General features: G+C 42.7%; 1 protein-coding gene across 2 annotated transcripts in view; it reads left to right on the forward strand.

Moving 5' to 3' along the window:
* The first annotated feature begins 1,671 nt into the window (after window positions 1–1,671).
* The window catches only part of nlrc5 (NLR family, CARD domain containing 5), a 32,417-nt gene continuing 18,152 nt past the window's right edge, over window positions 1,672–15,936 (forward strand). For both annotated transcript variants that reach the window (XM_064335448.1, XM_064335449.1), the window contains exons 1-18: window positions 1,672–1,817; window positions 3,005–3,309; window positions 3,872–3,913; window positions 5,339–5,401; window positions 6,234–7,980; window positions 8,469–8,552; window positions 8,784–8,867; window positions 9,799–9,882; window positions 10,456–10,545; window positions 11,083–11,142; window positions 11,652–11,699; window positions 11,874–11,957; window positions 12,403–12,492; window positions 14,187–14,249; window positions 14,524–14,559; window positions 14,733–14,816; window positions 14,965–15,048; window positions 15,491–15,580. In XM_064335448.1, coding sequence (XP_064191518.1) covers window positions 3,018–3,309; window positions 3,872–3,913; window positions 5,339–5,401; window positions 6,234–7,980; window positions 8,469–8,552; window positions 8,784–8,867; window positions 9,799–9,882; window positions 10,456–10,545; window positions 11,083–11,142; window positions 11,652–11,699; window positions 11,874–11,957; window positions 12,403–12,492; window positions 14,187–14,249; window positions 14,524–14,559; window positions 14,733–14,816; window positions 14,965–15,048; window positions 15,491–15,580 — 3,125 coding nt within the window. In that variant the 5' untranslated portion in view covers window positions 1,672–1,817; window positions 3,005–3,017. The remainder of the gene's footprint in view (window positions 1,818–3,004; window positions 3,310–3,871; window positions 3,914–5,338; window positions 5,402–6,233; window positions 7,981–8,468; window positions 8,553–8,783; window positions 8,868–9,798; window positions 9,883–10,455; window positions 10,546–11,082; window positions 11,143–11,651; window positions 11,700–11,873; window positions 11,958–12,402; window positions 12,493–14,186; window positions 14,250–14,523; window positions 14,560–14,732; window positions 14,817–14,964; window positions 15,049–15,490; window positions 15,581–15,936) is intronic.

The following is a 15,936-nucleotide window of genomic DNA, read 5'->3' on the forward strand; positions in this document are numbered from 1 at the left end:
CTGAAACGTTCTGCAAACAGATGCTCTTTGCTCATTATTTTCTGCCTGGCTCGTGAAATGAGGTGGGGGGGGTCAAAGAGGAAGTTGTTGTATCTGCACAGGTCCAGAGGTTTGGAGTTACTGTTGATATCAGCCATATTACGTGGGGTTACTGGGGCAAGCAGGTATGACAGCAAGAGGCAAAATTGTCATGAAGTACACCTACAACTCAAATCACTATGACCTAATGACCTTAGCAAGGGTGCAGACCTAAAGCTGAAGGCATCTAGCTACTGAATTATATTTAAGATGCCGTTCCAGATCTAACAGGTTCCAGTCAACCTCTGGACTTGTTTTCTTTCCTGTTCTTCCTTCTAATTAGTGAGGAGTGAAGGAACAGTCCTTCCTGACCTATCAGCAGGTTAACAGAGACGGGCTTGAGCCCAGAACTAATAAACCTCTGGCATGGACATCTTGAAGAGAGAAATACTTGAGTGTCTTTCAGATCTGACCTTTGCTTCCTTCTAACCCTGCCCATCCATATTCTTTGCCAGAATAATACCAACTCATTCCACAGTCAGTGCCTAAGCAGCAAGGGTCTGAAATGTATGATCACAGCAGCACATAAAAAACAAAGAAAAAGGCTATTCAAACTCATTAAAACTTATTTTGGTTTACTCAGAAGAGGGTGGGGAGGTAAGAAGGAGATTGCCCAGAACCATTTTGTAAATAAAGATACACCAGTGGAGATGTGGTCCTGCCAGGAATTTGTGCACCGACCATGAAGTTGTGACTATATTCCTAAATTCAATGTGGACACCCTTTAACCATATACTGACGGAGCAGTACAATGTCTCAAGAGTGAATCTCACCCCTGAGCATTTCATAAACACCACTTCATTTGATGAAGTAATAATGAAGTAGCTGGTTACCTCTACCCCTACTTCAACTTTTACATAGACAGATCCAAAAAACTATGTCTATGTGTCTAAAACTATGTCCCTATTTTTTAGTGGTAAAATGCTTTGGAATCACATTTGTATAAATGGCATTATATGATCTGCACACTATTTAAATAAACAACATAATTGCATCCATTACTAATAAAAGACACCCTCCTACCACAGGGTGTATGCTTACAAAATTCAAATCTGACCATTTTTAGTTTCCCCCCCCCCTCCCACCATCATGACCCTTTTCACCCTCTAGTTCAAACGGCTGTTTGGTGCAGAAAATCAGAAACCACAAGGTCAAACTGAATTACTCTATGATGCAAGTGAATTTGGCTCTGCTTTGCCTTCAATATGGAAAGGCGATATTGAAAAGAGGCATGTTTTTTTTTTATATCAACATCGCATTGTTTGTTCTTCACTTGAACTGTAAGCTTAATGTTTGCATTTATGCAACAGGTACTACTACTACTCTATGCTGTTGTATCTCATGATGAAAATCCTGCAAAGAAAGAGCAATGAAAAGACACACCACTGCAGACCTGAAGACGATTTGACCATTTGACATGTGATTAACTATCTCCAGTCTCCCATAATGTGACCGCGAAGCCAGTCACCTTATATAATTGGCATAACATTTTGGAATTTTGTGGGAAAATCTGCGTCATTGGTAGGCCTACTGAAACTTTTTTCACCACGTGTAGTTCATTTATCTACTTATGAATACGTACGCTGCGGAGACTGAACTGTCCTCCGCGAGCGTGTGTGTGTGTATGTTTTGTTTTTTCTCTTACTGCAGATCGAAAATAACCGAAAATGAAACCAATATGCCCTTACCTTTCACTTTCGCATTCTGTTACAATGCGTTGCGATGCGCTGCTATCTGCGGTAAGATTGTGTTTAAATATGACCTTTTTCTATGTTTAAGATATTTGGCTTATAGAAATTAATTTAATGATAGTTCCCTAATGTTTTCGTGTGTTGTTTGCTCACTGGGTGGGAAAGGGTTAGTGGCAACAAAAAATATACACAAATAGGACAAGGCGTGCACTCCTCTGTTCGTGTACGTGTTGCCGTATTTGTCAATAGAGTCTGTCGTAGCCTAGCCTACATGTCACTGTTACTTGTAGGTTTGTTAAAACGGGGCTATGCAAGTTATAGCCTACAGCATGCACGCCATGGATCTACAGAATTAAACAGAATAAAACGCCAATTCAAAGACCGGCACGAATGAATACTGCTAATTAAATTACAATTTCAACTAACACATCTCGGCAGTGGCAACCATACAGCCCGCCCATGTTCAGTACGAATTTCTTTTCACCGTTAACGACTAGGCTACACATCGATGGGCGCGTGCCTCTAATGCCCAGTCCTGTGTGCTTTATTATAATTTTTTTTATAAAGACTAATTCCAAGCAGCAGCACGTATTAAATAGATTGCGATGGTGTTAGCAAATGCTATGAATTTGATGGTCTTACGGGTACGGGGTTTCGATTCACGTTCATAGATTGGAGAAAATAGGCTATAGGTTCATGAATGAAACGCTCGGCACCGCGGAATGTTCACATCTTGCATTCATAATTTTAATATTAAGATATCGGCTACTTTTTAAAAGATTGTGTTGCATTCGTGTATGTATTTGTTTATTATGGATATCGCGCTCTTCAGAATTATTGGCACCCTCATTTACTTTGAAGAAAATGCTGGCTAAAATGTACTTATTTAAATGATCATAAACAATTTTATTCTGAAAAAAATGTTTTCCACAGTTATTAGCACCCCTGCATTTATTACATTGTGCATCATCCCTTTGCAGTGTTTAATGTTTAACAACACTGAGCCTTCTTTGATGTTTGATTAGGTGGGAAAACCTCATCAAACATCAGCAAGGGATCTGAGACCATTCCTTTCTCGCAGAATCTCTATAGAGAGATCAGACTCGTTGGTCTTCTCATGTGGACTCTTCTCTGCAGCCCACCGTCCTTACATAACCTTCTGTATTTTCAATGGGGTTTAGGTCAGGAAACTGCGGGTACCAACCACAATCTGAATAGCCTATGCATCTTTTCAGCTGATGTCTCGGGATGGAAGAGGTTGCAGAGGAGGCGGATGTCCTCACGGTGGTAGCTGAAGTGCGCTCGAGGCTGGTCGAGGTCCTGTACAGAAATCCAGACCCGGGACTTGAGTCTTTATTGCAACTGGCGGGACCTGCAGCTTCTGAGCGGCTTCGGCGCGTGACAGACAGGAGAGAGCGCATTTCCCTGCTGGTGGATCATTTTAGAAGCACGCGACCAGAATGTGCCCGGTTTGTACACATCGCATCAATGCAATGCGAACTGCCCCTGGACTTGGAATCTCGGCTGCTCTCTGCAGCTGGTAAGATATGTAGCGCCCGCTCACATTGACGTGAAATTTATCTGAAATATAATGTAGCCTGGGGCCGGAAACTTGTCTTTTAGCTCTAGAAATATTTAGACATATCCCAGTCTCTTGTGTCCTTTGAGCAAAGCAAATAATCACAATTTCTTCTGTAAGTACCCAGCTGTGTGAATTCATTATTTGAGAAAACAATTTGCTACCTGGGTTTATGTTTGAAACATGACCAGATTTTAAAAACACACTGACTGAAATAATTAATAATAATTAAATTAAAGCAAAGCCATCTTTTTAATTGAGCGCTTTCAACAGGGACTTATGAAGAAATATTGCATTGACTTCAGTCAGACTACATAAACCATTCAAGATAATTAAAATAAAATATATTCTGTTGTCTTAGGGCAGGACGGTTTATCTATAGAGCAGCACAGTTTGCCATTTTCCATAGCAAACATGGCCTAATCCTTTATAAGGTTATGTATAATGGTAGTAAATTTTTTATGAATGAATACAGCACAAGGTCGCAGGTTGGTCCTGAGGTCACTGGTTTTGTCTGTTCCAGGTTGCCATGCAAATGAGGAGACCCCAGACCATGCCGATCCTGGTAAACCCTGCTACACCTCTGCATGGCTTCCTAAATGTGATACTCTACAGCAGAGATGCTCTTATCTGGCCCTTAAGACCAGCAGTACGGCTGGTTTTCTACTTTTCTACCCAATGCAGGGGGAACAATTTTCCCAAATGAACATTGAAAGTATAATAATTCTATTTAGGTGTTAAAAAGTACCCTGTACAAGCAAAAAAAATGTACATATTAATTATGTATTGCTGGCTATAGTCACAGTGTATGTACCAATAGGGTACCACACGCCTTTGTAGATTTTTAAGTATTGTGTCATACATTTTGTATGTAGTTAATTGATCGATTAATGTCACAGATTAGCCAGGGATTTAACTCACACCTGGTGTCCCAGTTTTAAATCAGTCCTAATTAGAGGGTAAAAATGAAAACCAGCAGTATTATTGACCTTTAGGACCAGATTTGACTATAGCTCATGACTAAAGATGATGCTGTTCACATCAAAACAATGGTTAACAAATGAAATGAGTATTTCCATAACAATTAGTCATGAGTTAGTAGAGCAGATTTATCTCTCCTTTCATTCTGGAGTAAAGATCTGACATGCTGAATTTGACGTGATAGGTTAAAAACTCATTAGTTCATGCTGAATACATTTTTTTTTTTTTGAAAACAGCCTCAATTTGTCTCAGGGACTGATGGATTTTTGATCTGAAGTAACCTTTAGTCTGCACACTTCCTAATAACCACACATCCCTTAAAATTCAAACAACAGATTCAAACAGTTAGTAAAGGTTAAAAAAGAGGAGGGGGGCAGTGTGTGTGTATTATGTCTGTGTGAAAGAGAGAGTGTGTGTGCCTGAGAAATACTGGGAGGGGAAAGACAGAGTCACACACACTGCTCTATTCTCAGCCTGGCTCTTTGACCTCAGGTGGCAGACCTGGCGACAAACACAATTCTGTAAACACTGCGGATGGCACCCAGCTACAATAACACTAGAGGAGATTATGCACTTTAATTCTGATTATGCACTTTAATTCTTTAAAGTCTGCTGCCCTGTTGCCCGTGTAATACATTGGTGCACATTTTTTGCAGTTTTAGCACATGATATGAGTAGCACGGCATTTGTGTTTCCCTTCAGCCTGTGTGAATATGTCCGTGTTCCTGTTTCCTAACATTTCAAGGAGATACAGTACGTGCATAATTTGAAAAGCCGTTTGTAATCCGTTGCTTAGACACGTGACAGCCTATCAGAAACCCCACCCTCCCACCCCTCCAGGAGACTTCATGGGCTGCCAAATAAGGAAATGAAAGGCAGGAGGTGTTTTTTGAAAACGAAAGAAAAAGAAGTTAGCGTTCATTTCAACATTAGGCGATGTGTTTTTGAGAGTATTGCTTTTTTTGAGATGGATTTCCATGTAAGTTTTATCATTATGTTGTTGGCACAGAGCGCATCATTGACCAACCAGATGAGCATGTTCCCCAGCACCCTGGCAAACGGCTGAGAAGAGGTACAAATGGCACCAAGCACAGCCCAACCCACATCTGCTCTCAGCACTGCCTGCTCTTAAGGGGGCACTCCATCTAGCCGAAAAAATATATTCATATATTATTTATTATATTATATAAATATATATTATTTATATCATATATTTCTATGTTTATCACATTAAGAATAATTAATCTACCTTTATCTGTTTGAGCTTCCTTGGGGGGAGTTTTAAATGTTTTAATTACATTGAAGATCCTCCACAATATTTCACCTTAGTTATGACATCCTTTTTTTTAAAGTAAATTTGAAACATCCTTGTTCCCACCCTAGTTTGGAATGCCTAATTCAATGCCTGTAGCAGCATCCGTGCAGTGACCCCTGATGCTGATTCAGGAGAGTGTAGACATCTCAGATATCCAGAGCATGCGCAGGCAACTAAGAATATTTATGAGTTCGAGGAGTTCTACTGGGAAGACTAGAGTGATAAAAAGTTCAAAAAGCATGAATAGAAAGACTTGTAAAACAAAGACTGAAATATTTTGAAGCTTTTGTATATCAGCCAAAGGAGCAGTTTCTAAGTTCCATGTTTAGTTGCATTTAGTATTTTGAATCTGTAATAAATTTAAATAAATACTAGTCATGCATTAAAATTTGCAGGAAGATGTCATGTTTGTCATTGTATCATGTAGAGATCGGATCAGCTTCTGTTACCTTCAAGATTCATTTTAGCCCTTCAATTGACCAGGAGTGCCAAAATTGTTGCAAACAACCCTATATCTATGGTACGTAAATACATGTTAAATATGTATGTATCTAATATCATGTCTGTATGTATTTTTCAATGCATTCAGACTATGTGGAAAGCTACAGCACTGCAGTAAAGACCACGCTGCTGCAGAAGTATGAGAGGGTGACCAAGGGTGTGGCCAGGGAGGTACGGCTGGACAGGGCCAGGGTCATCCTGCAGCACAGGACCACGTCCAGACAGAGGGAGAGATTGAAGTCTCTGTCTCTTGACAGTGAGGACAGTTCCACAGAGGATGTGGTGACAGTACAGTCCCTACTCAGCTCCCTCTCCAAATCTCCCCTGACTGTGCTGCTGGGTCCAGCCGGGTCAGGGAAGACTGTGTTGATGCACTGTGTGGGCCAGCAATGGGCCCGTGGGGAACTCCCGGACTTCCACTTGCTCTTCCTGCTGGAGTTCCGTCAGCTCAATTTGGTCACACGGAAGCTGACGCTGATAGAGCTGCTCTTCCACTTCTTCCCTTGGTCTGATGACACCTGCAGCCACACGCACAGAGAGGAGGAGGAGGAGGCACGTAAGGCAGTGCTGGCCTACATGCAGGCTAACCCTGAGAAGGTCTGTGTGATCTTTGATGGTTACGACGAGTTCCGCTCGAAGTTCACCCGCTGGAAGACGGATGCCAGTTGGGACCCCTGGCGTACGCTGTTGGTCCTGGAACTTTTCTCGGGGCTGTGCGGCGGGAGGATCCTCCGTGGCTGCTCGGTGCTGGTGACCTGCAGGCCCCGGAACACAGTGGACCTTCCGGAAAGGGCCATGGAAGGCGAGCTGCTAGGGTTCGACCGACAGCAGGTCAAGGAGTACGCCGAGCAGTACTTCCAGGGCAAAGGTCACAAGGAGGACTCGGTACGCCACCTCCTGGCCAGTCATCATATCCTCACCATGTGCTATGTGCCGGCGCTCTGCCACCTGTGCTGCGTCTGCCTTGACCACCACTTTTCCCAGGGGCCCCACTCTACCACTCAGCTGCCTGCTACTGTCACTCAGGTCTACCTCCAGATCCTCACCGCCTTCCTCAGCAAGGTATCGGGAGGCAGGCCGGAGGACGAGGCCACGCCCCCTATACAGAGGGATCAGGTGGAGCTAAAAGAGGTATGTCAGCTAGCCATGGAGGGGCTGGACGGCAGCAGGATTGTGTTCTCCACCAATAGCGTCTCGCCACACCTGCTGGAATTCGCCACTAGAGCGGGGTTCCTGTCCCAGTTCCAGCTGACGCATGACGACGGGTCCCAGGGGGTGGGGTGTGCTTTTTCCCACCTGGCCATGCAGGAGTTCCTGGGCGCGTTGCACCTCATGACCAGCCAGAGCGTGGAGGAGCCCCAGCTCAGGAGCAATCTCAATCTGAAGTCCCGCTGGACGGCCCGCACCGACCCCAAGACCGTCTTCACCGACACCCTCCAACTGTTCGTGTGCGGGCTGGCCGCTCCCGCCTGCGCCCCTTCCCTGGTCCAGCTGATGGGGGGCGGGGACGGGGCCAAGGGGCGGGTGGAGAAGCGGCGGGGCGCGGTGCTGAGGATCCTGCGGGGCTTCGCGGGGAACCCCCACCTGACGGGGCCCAAGCTGGTGGAGCTGTGCTGCTGCGCCCTGGAGACGCAGGACGTCCCCCTGGCCAGGGCGGTGGCGGCCAGGCCCGGCTTCGAGTTGCGCAACATCCGCCTGGCCCCCCCCGACATGGACGCCCTGGCCTTCGTGGTGTCGGCCGCGGCGGCGCCCGTGGGCCTGGACTTCGCCGGGTGCTCCATGGAGACGGAGTGCCTGCAGGCCCTGCCCAGCTGCCCGAGCATCGACTACCTCATGTGAGTCAGTCAGTCAATCAGTGAGCCGTTCAGCGAGTCGCTCAGTTGATCACACAATAAACCACTCTCAATTATTCCCTCGCTCCAACAATAAGGTTATTACTGTGCTGTATTTGTATTGTATTGATGTGCTCAAATATTTCAACCATGTGGCTTTTTAATGATAATTTTGATGTTTGCATTTAGTTTTGAAGGTTGTGTACACACTAGTGAAATTAGTGCCAAAGTGAGTGGAAAAAAACAAACTTCAAAAGAAGCAACACTTATGTTGCAACATCAGAAAGAAATCGAAAGTACTTTATCTGAAAATGAAGCTTAGATTACAGAAGTTATGTCATGAGTTCTCAAAAATATGCTTTCCTGATAAACCTACCAAAGTAACCTGTCTGGATTAACATATTTTAAGCAAGAGAATGTGCATTTATTTTCTTGTCTTTGTGCCTACGATTCCTCTGTGTATTTTTTAATCTTGTTGTACGTGCTCTCAGTTTTCGTAGCAGGAAGTATGGCGACGCGTTTGCAGAAGTGCTTTCTGGCGTCCTTCCCGGACTACCTGCCCTGAGAAAGCTTGAGTGAGTTTGACACCTACTTGTAACACGTCTGTCCTCTCCCTAAACTGTCCCGTCCCCTGTTCCTCTGTGTTCCTCTTTATACCACCCCCAGTCTCTAGCATACCAACAGGAAGAGAGTGTACTCGTTCATGATACTGACCTGAATTTATTTGTGTGTGTGTGTGTGTGTGTGTGTGTGTGTGTTTGTGTGTATTTGTGCAGTATGTATAACAGTGTGTTGTTGACCCCTAGATTGATATGTGGACGTCTGACGGAGGTTGGAGCTGCTAAATTGACCACTGCTCTGGAGAGCTGCCCAGAGATCAGTGAACTCAAGTATGGGACAATTCCAATATTATAAACAATGTTAACAATTATGAATAATAATATGATGTAATTGTTACTGAATTCATTATTATAAATGTTAATAAGAATATAACCATTATTATTATTATTATTATTTATTTATTTTTTTATTTTTTTTGTTATTATTATATTTGAGGCATAGAATGTGTTGAGTAACTCACCCTTGGTCTTGGAATGATCACAGTGTCAGTTGGCTTAAACTCGAGCTAGGCCCTTAAAGAGTAATTGCACTCTCTGTTTCAGCCTGCCTCTGCCTACTTCACAATTTTGAAAAATGCTGCCTGGGTGGGTGCAGTGTGTCCATCTCATTTGCATAAATTATTCTCTATGCAAATGACTTTGTACACTGTTGGTGCACCTGACTCATGAAACTCATACAGTCAAACTAAGCATTGCAGATCAAATATGAATCAAGATTCAGCAAATGTATGGCCTATTTCTCACATCATATTTTAGTGGAATATGAGTTTATGAACAGCTCACCATGTTTCTCCGGTTTGAAAATGTTGGACCAAAACCAATCTAGCCAAACAGGTGCCAGCAGTGTTCAAGTGGTGCCCAGATACTTTTGGTTCTGTACTCTGACATCAAGAATGGGGCAGGGCTAGAGTGGAATGCAGAAAACATTTTTCGGTCATTGGAGGACTGCACCAAAGCATTTCCTACCAGTTTTTTTCTGCCAAATGATATTATTTCAGAAATAACAGATGGATTAAATGCTTCTTTGTCAAGTAGGCATAGAAACATTAAAAGAGGTTTAAGCACAGGAACAGTTTAGCCTCTCAGCACTGGGTGGTGGGCTGGCAGGCCTGTTGGACTCTGGCTCTCTAGTACTGGCACTGAGCTGAGTCACCCAGACTTGGCATGATGGTCATGTAGTCATGTGAACTCCCTCTGACAGCCTCAGCGATAATCACCTCAGAGACGACGGCCTCAGGAAAGTGGCAGACAAGTTCCCCAAGCTGACGTCCCTTCGTTCGGTCTCGTGAGTATGCGACTTCCTGTCAACCCAGGCCTTCCACAACTACCAAATAGTTCCACAACAGCTTCCTGTGGTTTAACAAGCCTGAAATAAGATGGTGGGAAAGTGGGGCGGGGACCTTATATGGTAATGACAATCACAAACTGTCATTCTAAATTATTCATTTGTTTAGTACAGTATGTAGTCTCATCCAAACTGGAGTGTGATAATAAACACATATGAAAGGGTTCACTGCGATCATGATCTTAATGTAATGTGGAGCACCATGGAGAGACTGCGTGTTTCTTTGTGTTGTGGGGTCTTTGTGTTTTGTGTGTGTTGGTGCATTATGGCTTTTGCTTAGGCTAGTGTTGTTTTGTGCTGCCTGTGTGTTGTGGGTATGGTGGTGCATTTATGTGTGTGTATGGAATTTAGTCCGCCCTAGCTGGATTTAAAGGTGATTATCTGTGGTAGGGCAATACATACACCATACCGAAAGTGTTTGGTGTGTGGTGCAGAGTCAAAATTATGCATTAGGAAACACAGAATGACAACTCACTTATATACCAATGATGCCTGTGTTGTGTTCGTTCCTAGATTGGGGAAGAATAGTTGCAGTCTGGATGGAATCCTCACCCTCCTTGAGAAGATGGCGGCTTACCCCACTATTCAGGCCATACACACTGAGTGAGTCAGGAGCATTCTACTTCCTGTTTACTTTCTGTTCTTCATCTACATTATATCTCTTATTTAGTAAAATAGAAAAAAAAAATCTAAAAGACTGCAAACAAGTGTAAATATCATCTCAGAAATGATTAGACATTAAATAACTTTAATGCTCAATTAACATCAAATCTGTGAGAATACATGGAAAATGGTGATCTTTCATTTAAAAACTTTTAAATACTGCACAGTTGGTTAACAAAATACTTGACTGTTTCCATAACAATGAGGTAAGCACTGATTGAGTGTATCTGTCTTGTCAGCCTGAACTTTGACCTGGTGAATTGTGGGGGCAATAGCAACCATCAGCAGAATTTTGAAACTTGAACTGAACAAAATTACTTCAGAAAATGTTCTAGAATCCTCTTTTTCGCTCACAACCTTCTGACCTGAACCCCAGGCTATAAACAAGGCTGGAAAAACTATTGTAAACTTTTTTTTAAATACTTCGAAAATTATCTGACCAGTTACGAAGTAGTTACAAAATATTTTTTCTTTCAGTGGCCAGAAGGACTTCAGTGAAATCAGAGTGTTATTTTCTCAGCGATCCAAGTCTTTAAGGTGAGCGTTTGATGTCTTATGGAGAGCAGTGGAGAAGAGGAACCTGAATTCTGCTTCTCCTGTGTCTGAGCAGATCCGCATTGCATCAGATCCTCATTACTCTCCAGACCTGGCTCAACTCAAAAAAGATGTTTTATTTACAACTACTGTATGCAAACTATGACTAGCTATTAACTCAGCCACACCTTCATTCACTGTATGTATCCCTTTGAATACTGCTTGCCAGGTATTTGGAGTAAGAGCTTGTCTGCTTAAGTTTAGGATTGAGAATAAGAGACTTTAGACATTACACTGTCATTCTACATCTCTCTGTCTTGCTCCTCCCCTGTTCTCCTTCCTTGTATTTTTCTCTCTTCCTTTATCTCTTTCCCTTGCCCTTCTCTCTCTCTCTCTCTCTCTCTCTTTTCCTCTGTCTCAAATTTAAGATGCTTCATTGGCCTTTGCATGTACTGTCAAAAACGCTTTACGTAAGCAAGCATTAATGGCCCTCATCTCTCTGACACTCTCAGTGCTCAGGCAGATCACTGTGGCTCGACCCCTACTGGACGCACTGTCAGGTATGTGACACAGCTACTGGTTCCAGGGATGTGCTGTCTCACAGGCGGTGGTGATGTGTCAAACTGTGTCCTTAAGATGTTTTTGTGTAAAGAGAAGTAAAACTGTAAAACGGTGAAAGGAAACCTGAACTCAAAACTGTGTTTTTAAGATGTTATTTTGTTCAATTCCTTCAGGCTTCTGAACTGCGGCTTTACAGCTGAAAAGATGAATCAGCTTTGTCAGATCCTGACAAAATGTCCTGGCATGTCTGCCATTGAGTAAGTTTCTTCAGTTAACATGAAACAAAAACTGGATGGTGACATGTTTTCCTTTTTTTTATTTCTATGACATTTCTGTTTCTATTTCCTTGCCACTCAAATATTATATATTCTTAAATACACAGTTGTGGAATATATCTAACATTACATTTTAAAATAGGTCCACTGACAGTATATTGCAAGGTATTCCATTCCTGAATGGAGTGCACCCAAAGTATAATCTGAACAGACTAGAAGGCACTTTTGCAAATAAGAATGGTTTTTGCATAATCTTTGCAATGCGCTGCTTTCAGCCAAAGAGTCAGTATCACAACACAAGCACACCTTTGTAGGCTTCACTATAAAGAGGAGCGACATCCGATCCCCGTGCCCGTGTTTAGGCAGCTGGGTGCTTTCTCGTGTGTATTTGAGCCCTGTGACATCACAGTGTCGTTCTCCCCTTCAGTTTGAGCGGAAGCACAGTGTCGCTGGACGGGCTGGAGATTCTGACTCGGACTCTGGCTGTGCGTCCCGACGTGAGCGAGATGGACGTCAGGTGCGCCGTGTCGGAGTTCCCGGAAGGGCTTCTCTCTGATTCTTTTATTTTTATTTTAGAATTAATGAACGCAAATAATTGACTTGAAAACTAACCTAACCAGCGACAGTGTGTCAAAGTAATGAGCTGAACTTGTGCTCAGACATGAGTAGGTTTAATGCCTAGGAGGGGTGCCTTACTCAGATTCTGTAGTACCTGAGTAAGGCAATCTCCCAGGATTCATCTTTTGTAAGTATTCAGCTGGTTTGTATATAAAACTAAATGAATAAAAATCCAGGATGTATAACTTAAATAGACCTGGACAGAGATGGGCAGTATTTCAACTACATGTATACGCAGCCATGGAATATATTTACCTTTGCATTTTCATGTATTTACATATGTCTGAAATTATATTTACATGTGTTTTTCACCTGTATTTCTGTGCCATATGCAAAACAACCTGCACATCCACCATTTTGTTGTAGTTTTTAAGCTGTTCTTTAAAAATGAAAAAATCATGAGTAGGCAATAACAGGCAATCACATACTGTACCCTCCATAATGTTAGGCACGTATTTTTTCTTGATTTGCCTCTGTACTCCACAATTTTAAATTTGCAGTCGAAATTAAAGCACAAACCAGAATGTATAAAAATACCTTTTAATAAAAGCTGAGAAGCACACGTGAATTATAGGATACAGATCCAAATCATGGAAATAAATGTGGCTTTCTCCCAAACATTATGGAGGACACTGTATGTCAGATGTACACAAATCCAATTTGAGTGTGTGTGATTGGTATACTTTAGTGTAGCCTACTTTGGCCCGTCATTTGCTTATGTCTGTCCTGCAAAGAGCCTGTGCAGTGTGGGCTGTGTGCTCCATCCAACCCCCCTGACACCACATACCCCCCCCCCCCCCAACCCCCAAACTTTACCAGCACGTAAAAAGTTTAAATCTTAAATACATTATTTAAGAAAACAATGTAAAGCTGCATCTATGGGGAAAAAATGATTCAATCCTTTCGTTTTCCTGGCATATCTATGAAATAAAGAACAGGGCAGAGAGTGGATCACTGCCTGCAGACTGTGGATTCAGCTAGCCTTCATCCGGGCTGTCCTCACATATCACAAAGTTAAATCTGTAAAGGAATACCAGTGCCAATCCTCACATTTTAACCCTTAAACATACCAATCTGAGCCGGGTGTTGAGTGAGGCCTGCTTCATTGCAGTGCTGTGGTAAGGCTGCTGTAAAGACGCGGTCTTTTGTTTGCGCAAGTCAGCTGGTGCTGACTCATTTTGTCCCATACGCTGGGTTTGTGATGCAAGGTGGTGTAAGGTTGTTTCCTGTCTGCGCCGGATATCTGAAGCTCTGAAGCAGTGCTGTGCTATCAGGCCGTGTCAGTTTCTGATTCTGCTCTGTTTGATTATCGTTCCATCCCTTCGTTTCAATGGCATTGGACTCTTTGTATTACTCTCGTTTTTGTATGTCTCTGTGATGGGGAAAGGGGTTTTGATGCATGTAAATGCACGCAAGCAGACGTACACACACAGTAATATTATTGCATCATGCATCATATATTGCAGTTTTATATTAGGCCCTGGCAGTGTATGAATGCAGTCCCCTCTGGCTGCTTCCTGTGGTATTGATGTGGAAAGAATGGCGGTGATGATTTTCAGGCCTTTCATGGCTGCTTCTCTTTAATGCCCTCAGGCTTCAGGAGCCAACAAAGATATCTGTTCTGTACTCACCAGAGACACAGAGACACACACCTGGGTAAGAGCTTGACTCCCGAAATGGGTTATTAATATTATTAGTAGTATTATTATCAACAACCACAACAATAAAATAATAATTATATGAATACTATGACAAGGAGTACTACTACGACTACTACTAATAACAATAACAGTAACAATGCTTGTATGTTTATTAGAACCAAGGTTAATTAAGTACGTATAGACTGTGTATTATCTCAGATTTAATTACATACGTCAATTCTGATTAATGTTAATCTAGCATACTGTTCTGTACTTCTTCCTGTCTGTAGTACGGTGACAGTCAAGAAAACTGAAAAAAGACTTCGGTAAGTCCTCATTACACTGTCAGCTCAGTATTACTAATAATGAGTTACTGGGACTATGATAATAATGATGATGATAATGATGAGGAGGACGATAACGATGATGATGACGATGCTGATGAAGATGTTAAGTGTGGTGACTGTGCTGCCTCCCGTACACCAATGATGTTTTTCAGCCTGGTGTCCTGTGGACTTCGCCCTCCTGACCTAACCAGGTTGTGTGAGGCCCTGAGGGAGTGCACTGCACTAACTCTGTTGGAGTAAGTATGAGTAAACATACTCCAGCACTGAACACTGACTACTCCACAGTCCAGCAAAGGCCGGAAATTAAGCCAGATCTTAATGAGACAGTTTTATATTTGTCCTTCCACCCTCTGTTCATCACCCTCTCCCTCTCTCTCACTGCAGTGTGTCTGGCAATGCACTTGGGGACAAGGGACTGAAGACACTAGTAGATTTCATTCCTCAACTGAGCGTGATCCAGGAAATAAAGTAAGAGGTTGCCGTGACTACTGCTGGCAGGTGCCACTTATGTCCCAGGAAATGAGTTTGCCCGAGATACTTGTCCATAGATTTGCCACCTTCCCCAATTAAAATTAAAATAAAATGTTGTTTAAAAAAAATAAAGGGAGCCACACCTGAGGGTGTTTCTGTGGCATAGCTGGCATACCTCACCCTTTTTATGGACCAGGTGTCAGCCTTTAGTTTTAGCAGTATGACAGGCTGAGAAAGTGCAGTACATTAAATAGGCAGCATTTGTGCTTTATTCTTTTTTGATAATTCATGACACTTGCTTTGTGCTTCCCTGCCCTGATTTCCATTTCTTCTGGTGGAGGTTGTTTTTTCACAGCCTGGACTGAATGAGTTCACAGTGTAACTGAATATCGTTTTGAGAAAGTGTGCTGCTGCATTTGTCCTCCCTGTGTCCCTGTAGTGTCAGCGAGAATGCAGTGACCATGGAGGGGGTCCTATACCTGGCGGGCACCCTCTGTACATGTTTAACATTACAGAAGGTGGAGGTTAGGTATGTATGCATACACATACACAAACGCACACCAGCTCAGAAACACATGCAGTGAGCTCCATAATGTTTGGGACAAATACTTTTTTTTTCTTGATTTGACTCTCTACTCAAGAATTTTGGATTTGTTATCAAACACAGATTTTTATTAAAGTGTTTTTTTTAAAAAGAACCTTTTGATTTCACCTTGTAGAAATTACAGCACATTTTATGCATAGCCCATTAATTTCACGGCACCATGATGTTTGGGACAAATGGCTTCACAATTGTTTCTGATTGGTCAGGTGTGCTCAATTGCTTCTTTAGTGCAAGTATAAGAGAGCTTTCAATATCTACAGGTATTTTTGATTCTTTTGGAG

Source organism: Anguilla rostrata, chromosome 5, assembly GCF_018555375.3.
Source record: "Anguilla rostrata isolate EN2019 chromosome 5, ASM1855537v3, whole genome shotgun sequence".
Taxonomy (NCBI): Eukaryota; Metazoa; Chordata; class Actinopteri; order Anguilliformes; family Anguillidae; genus Anguilla; species Anguilla rostrata.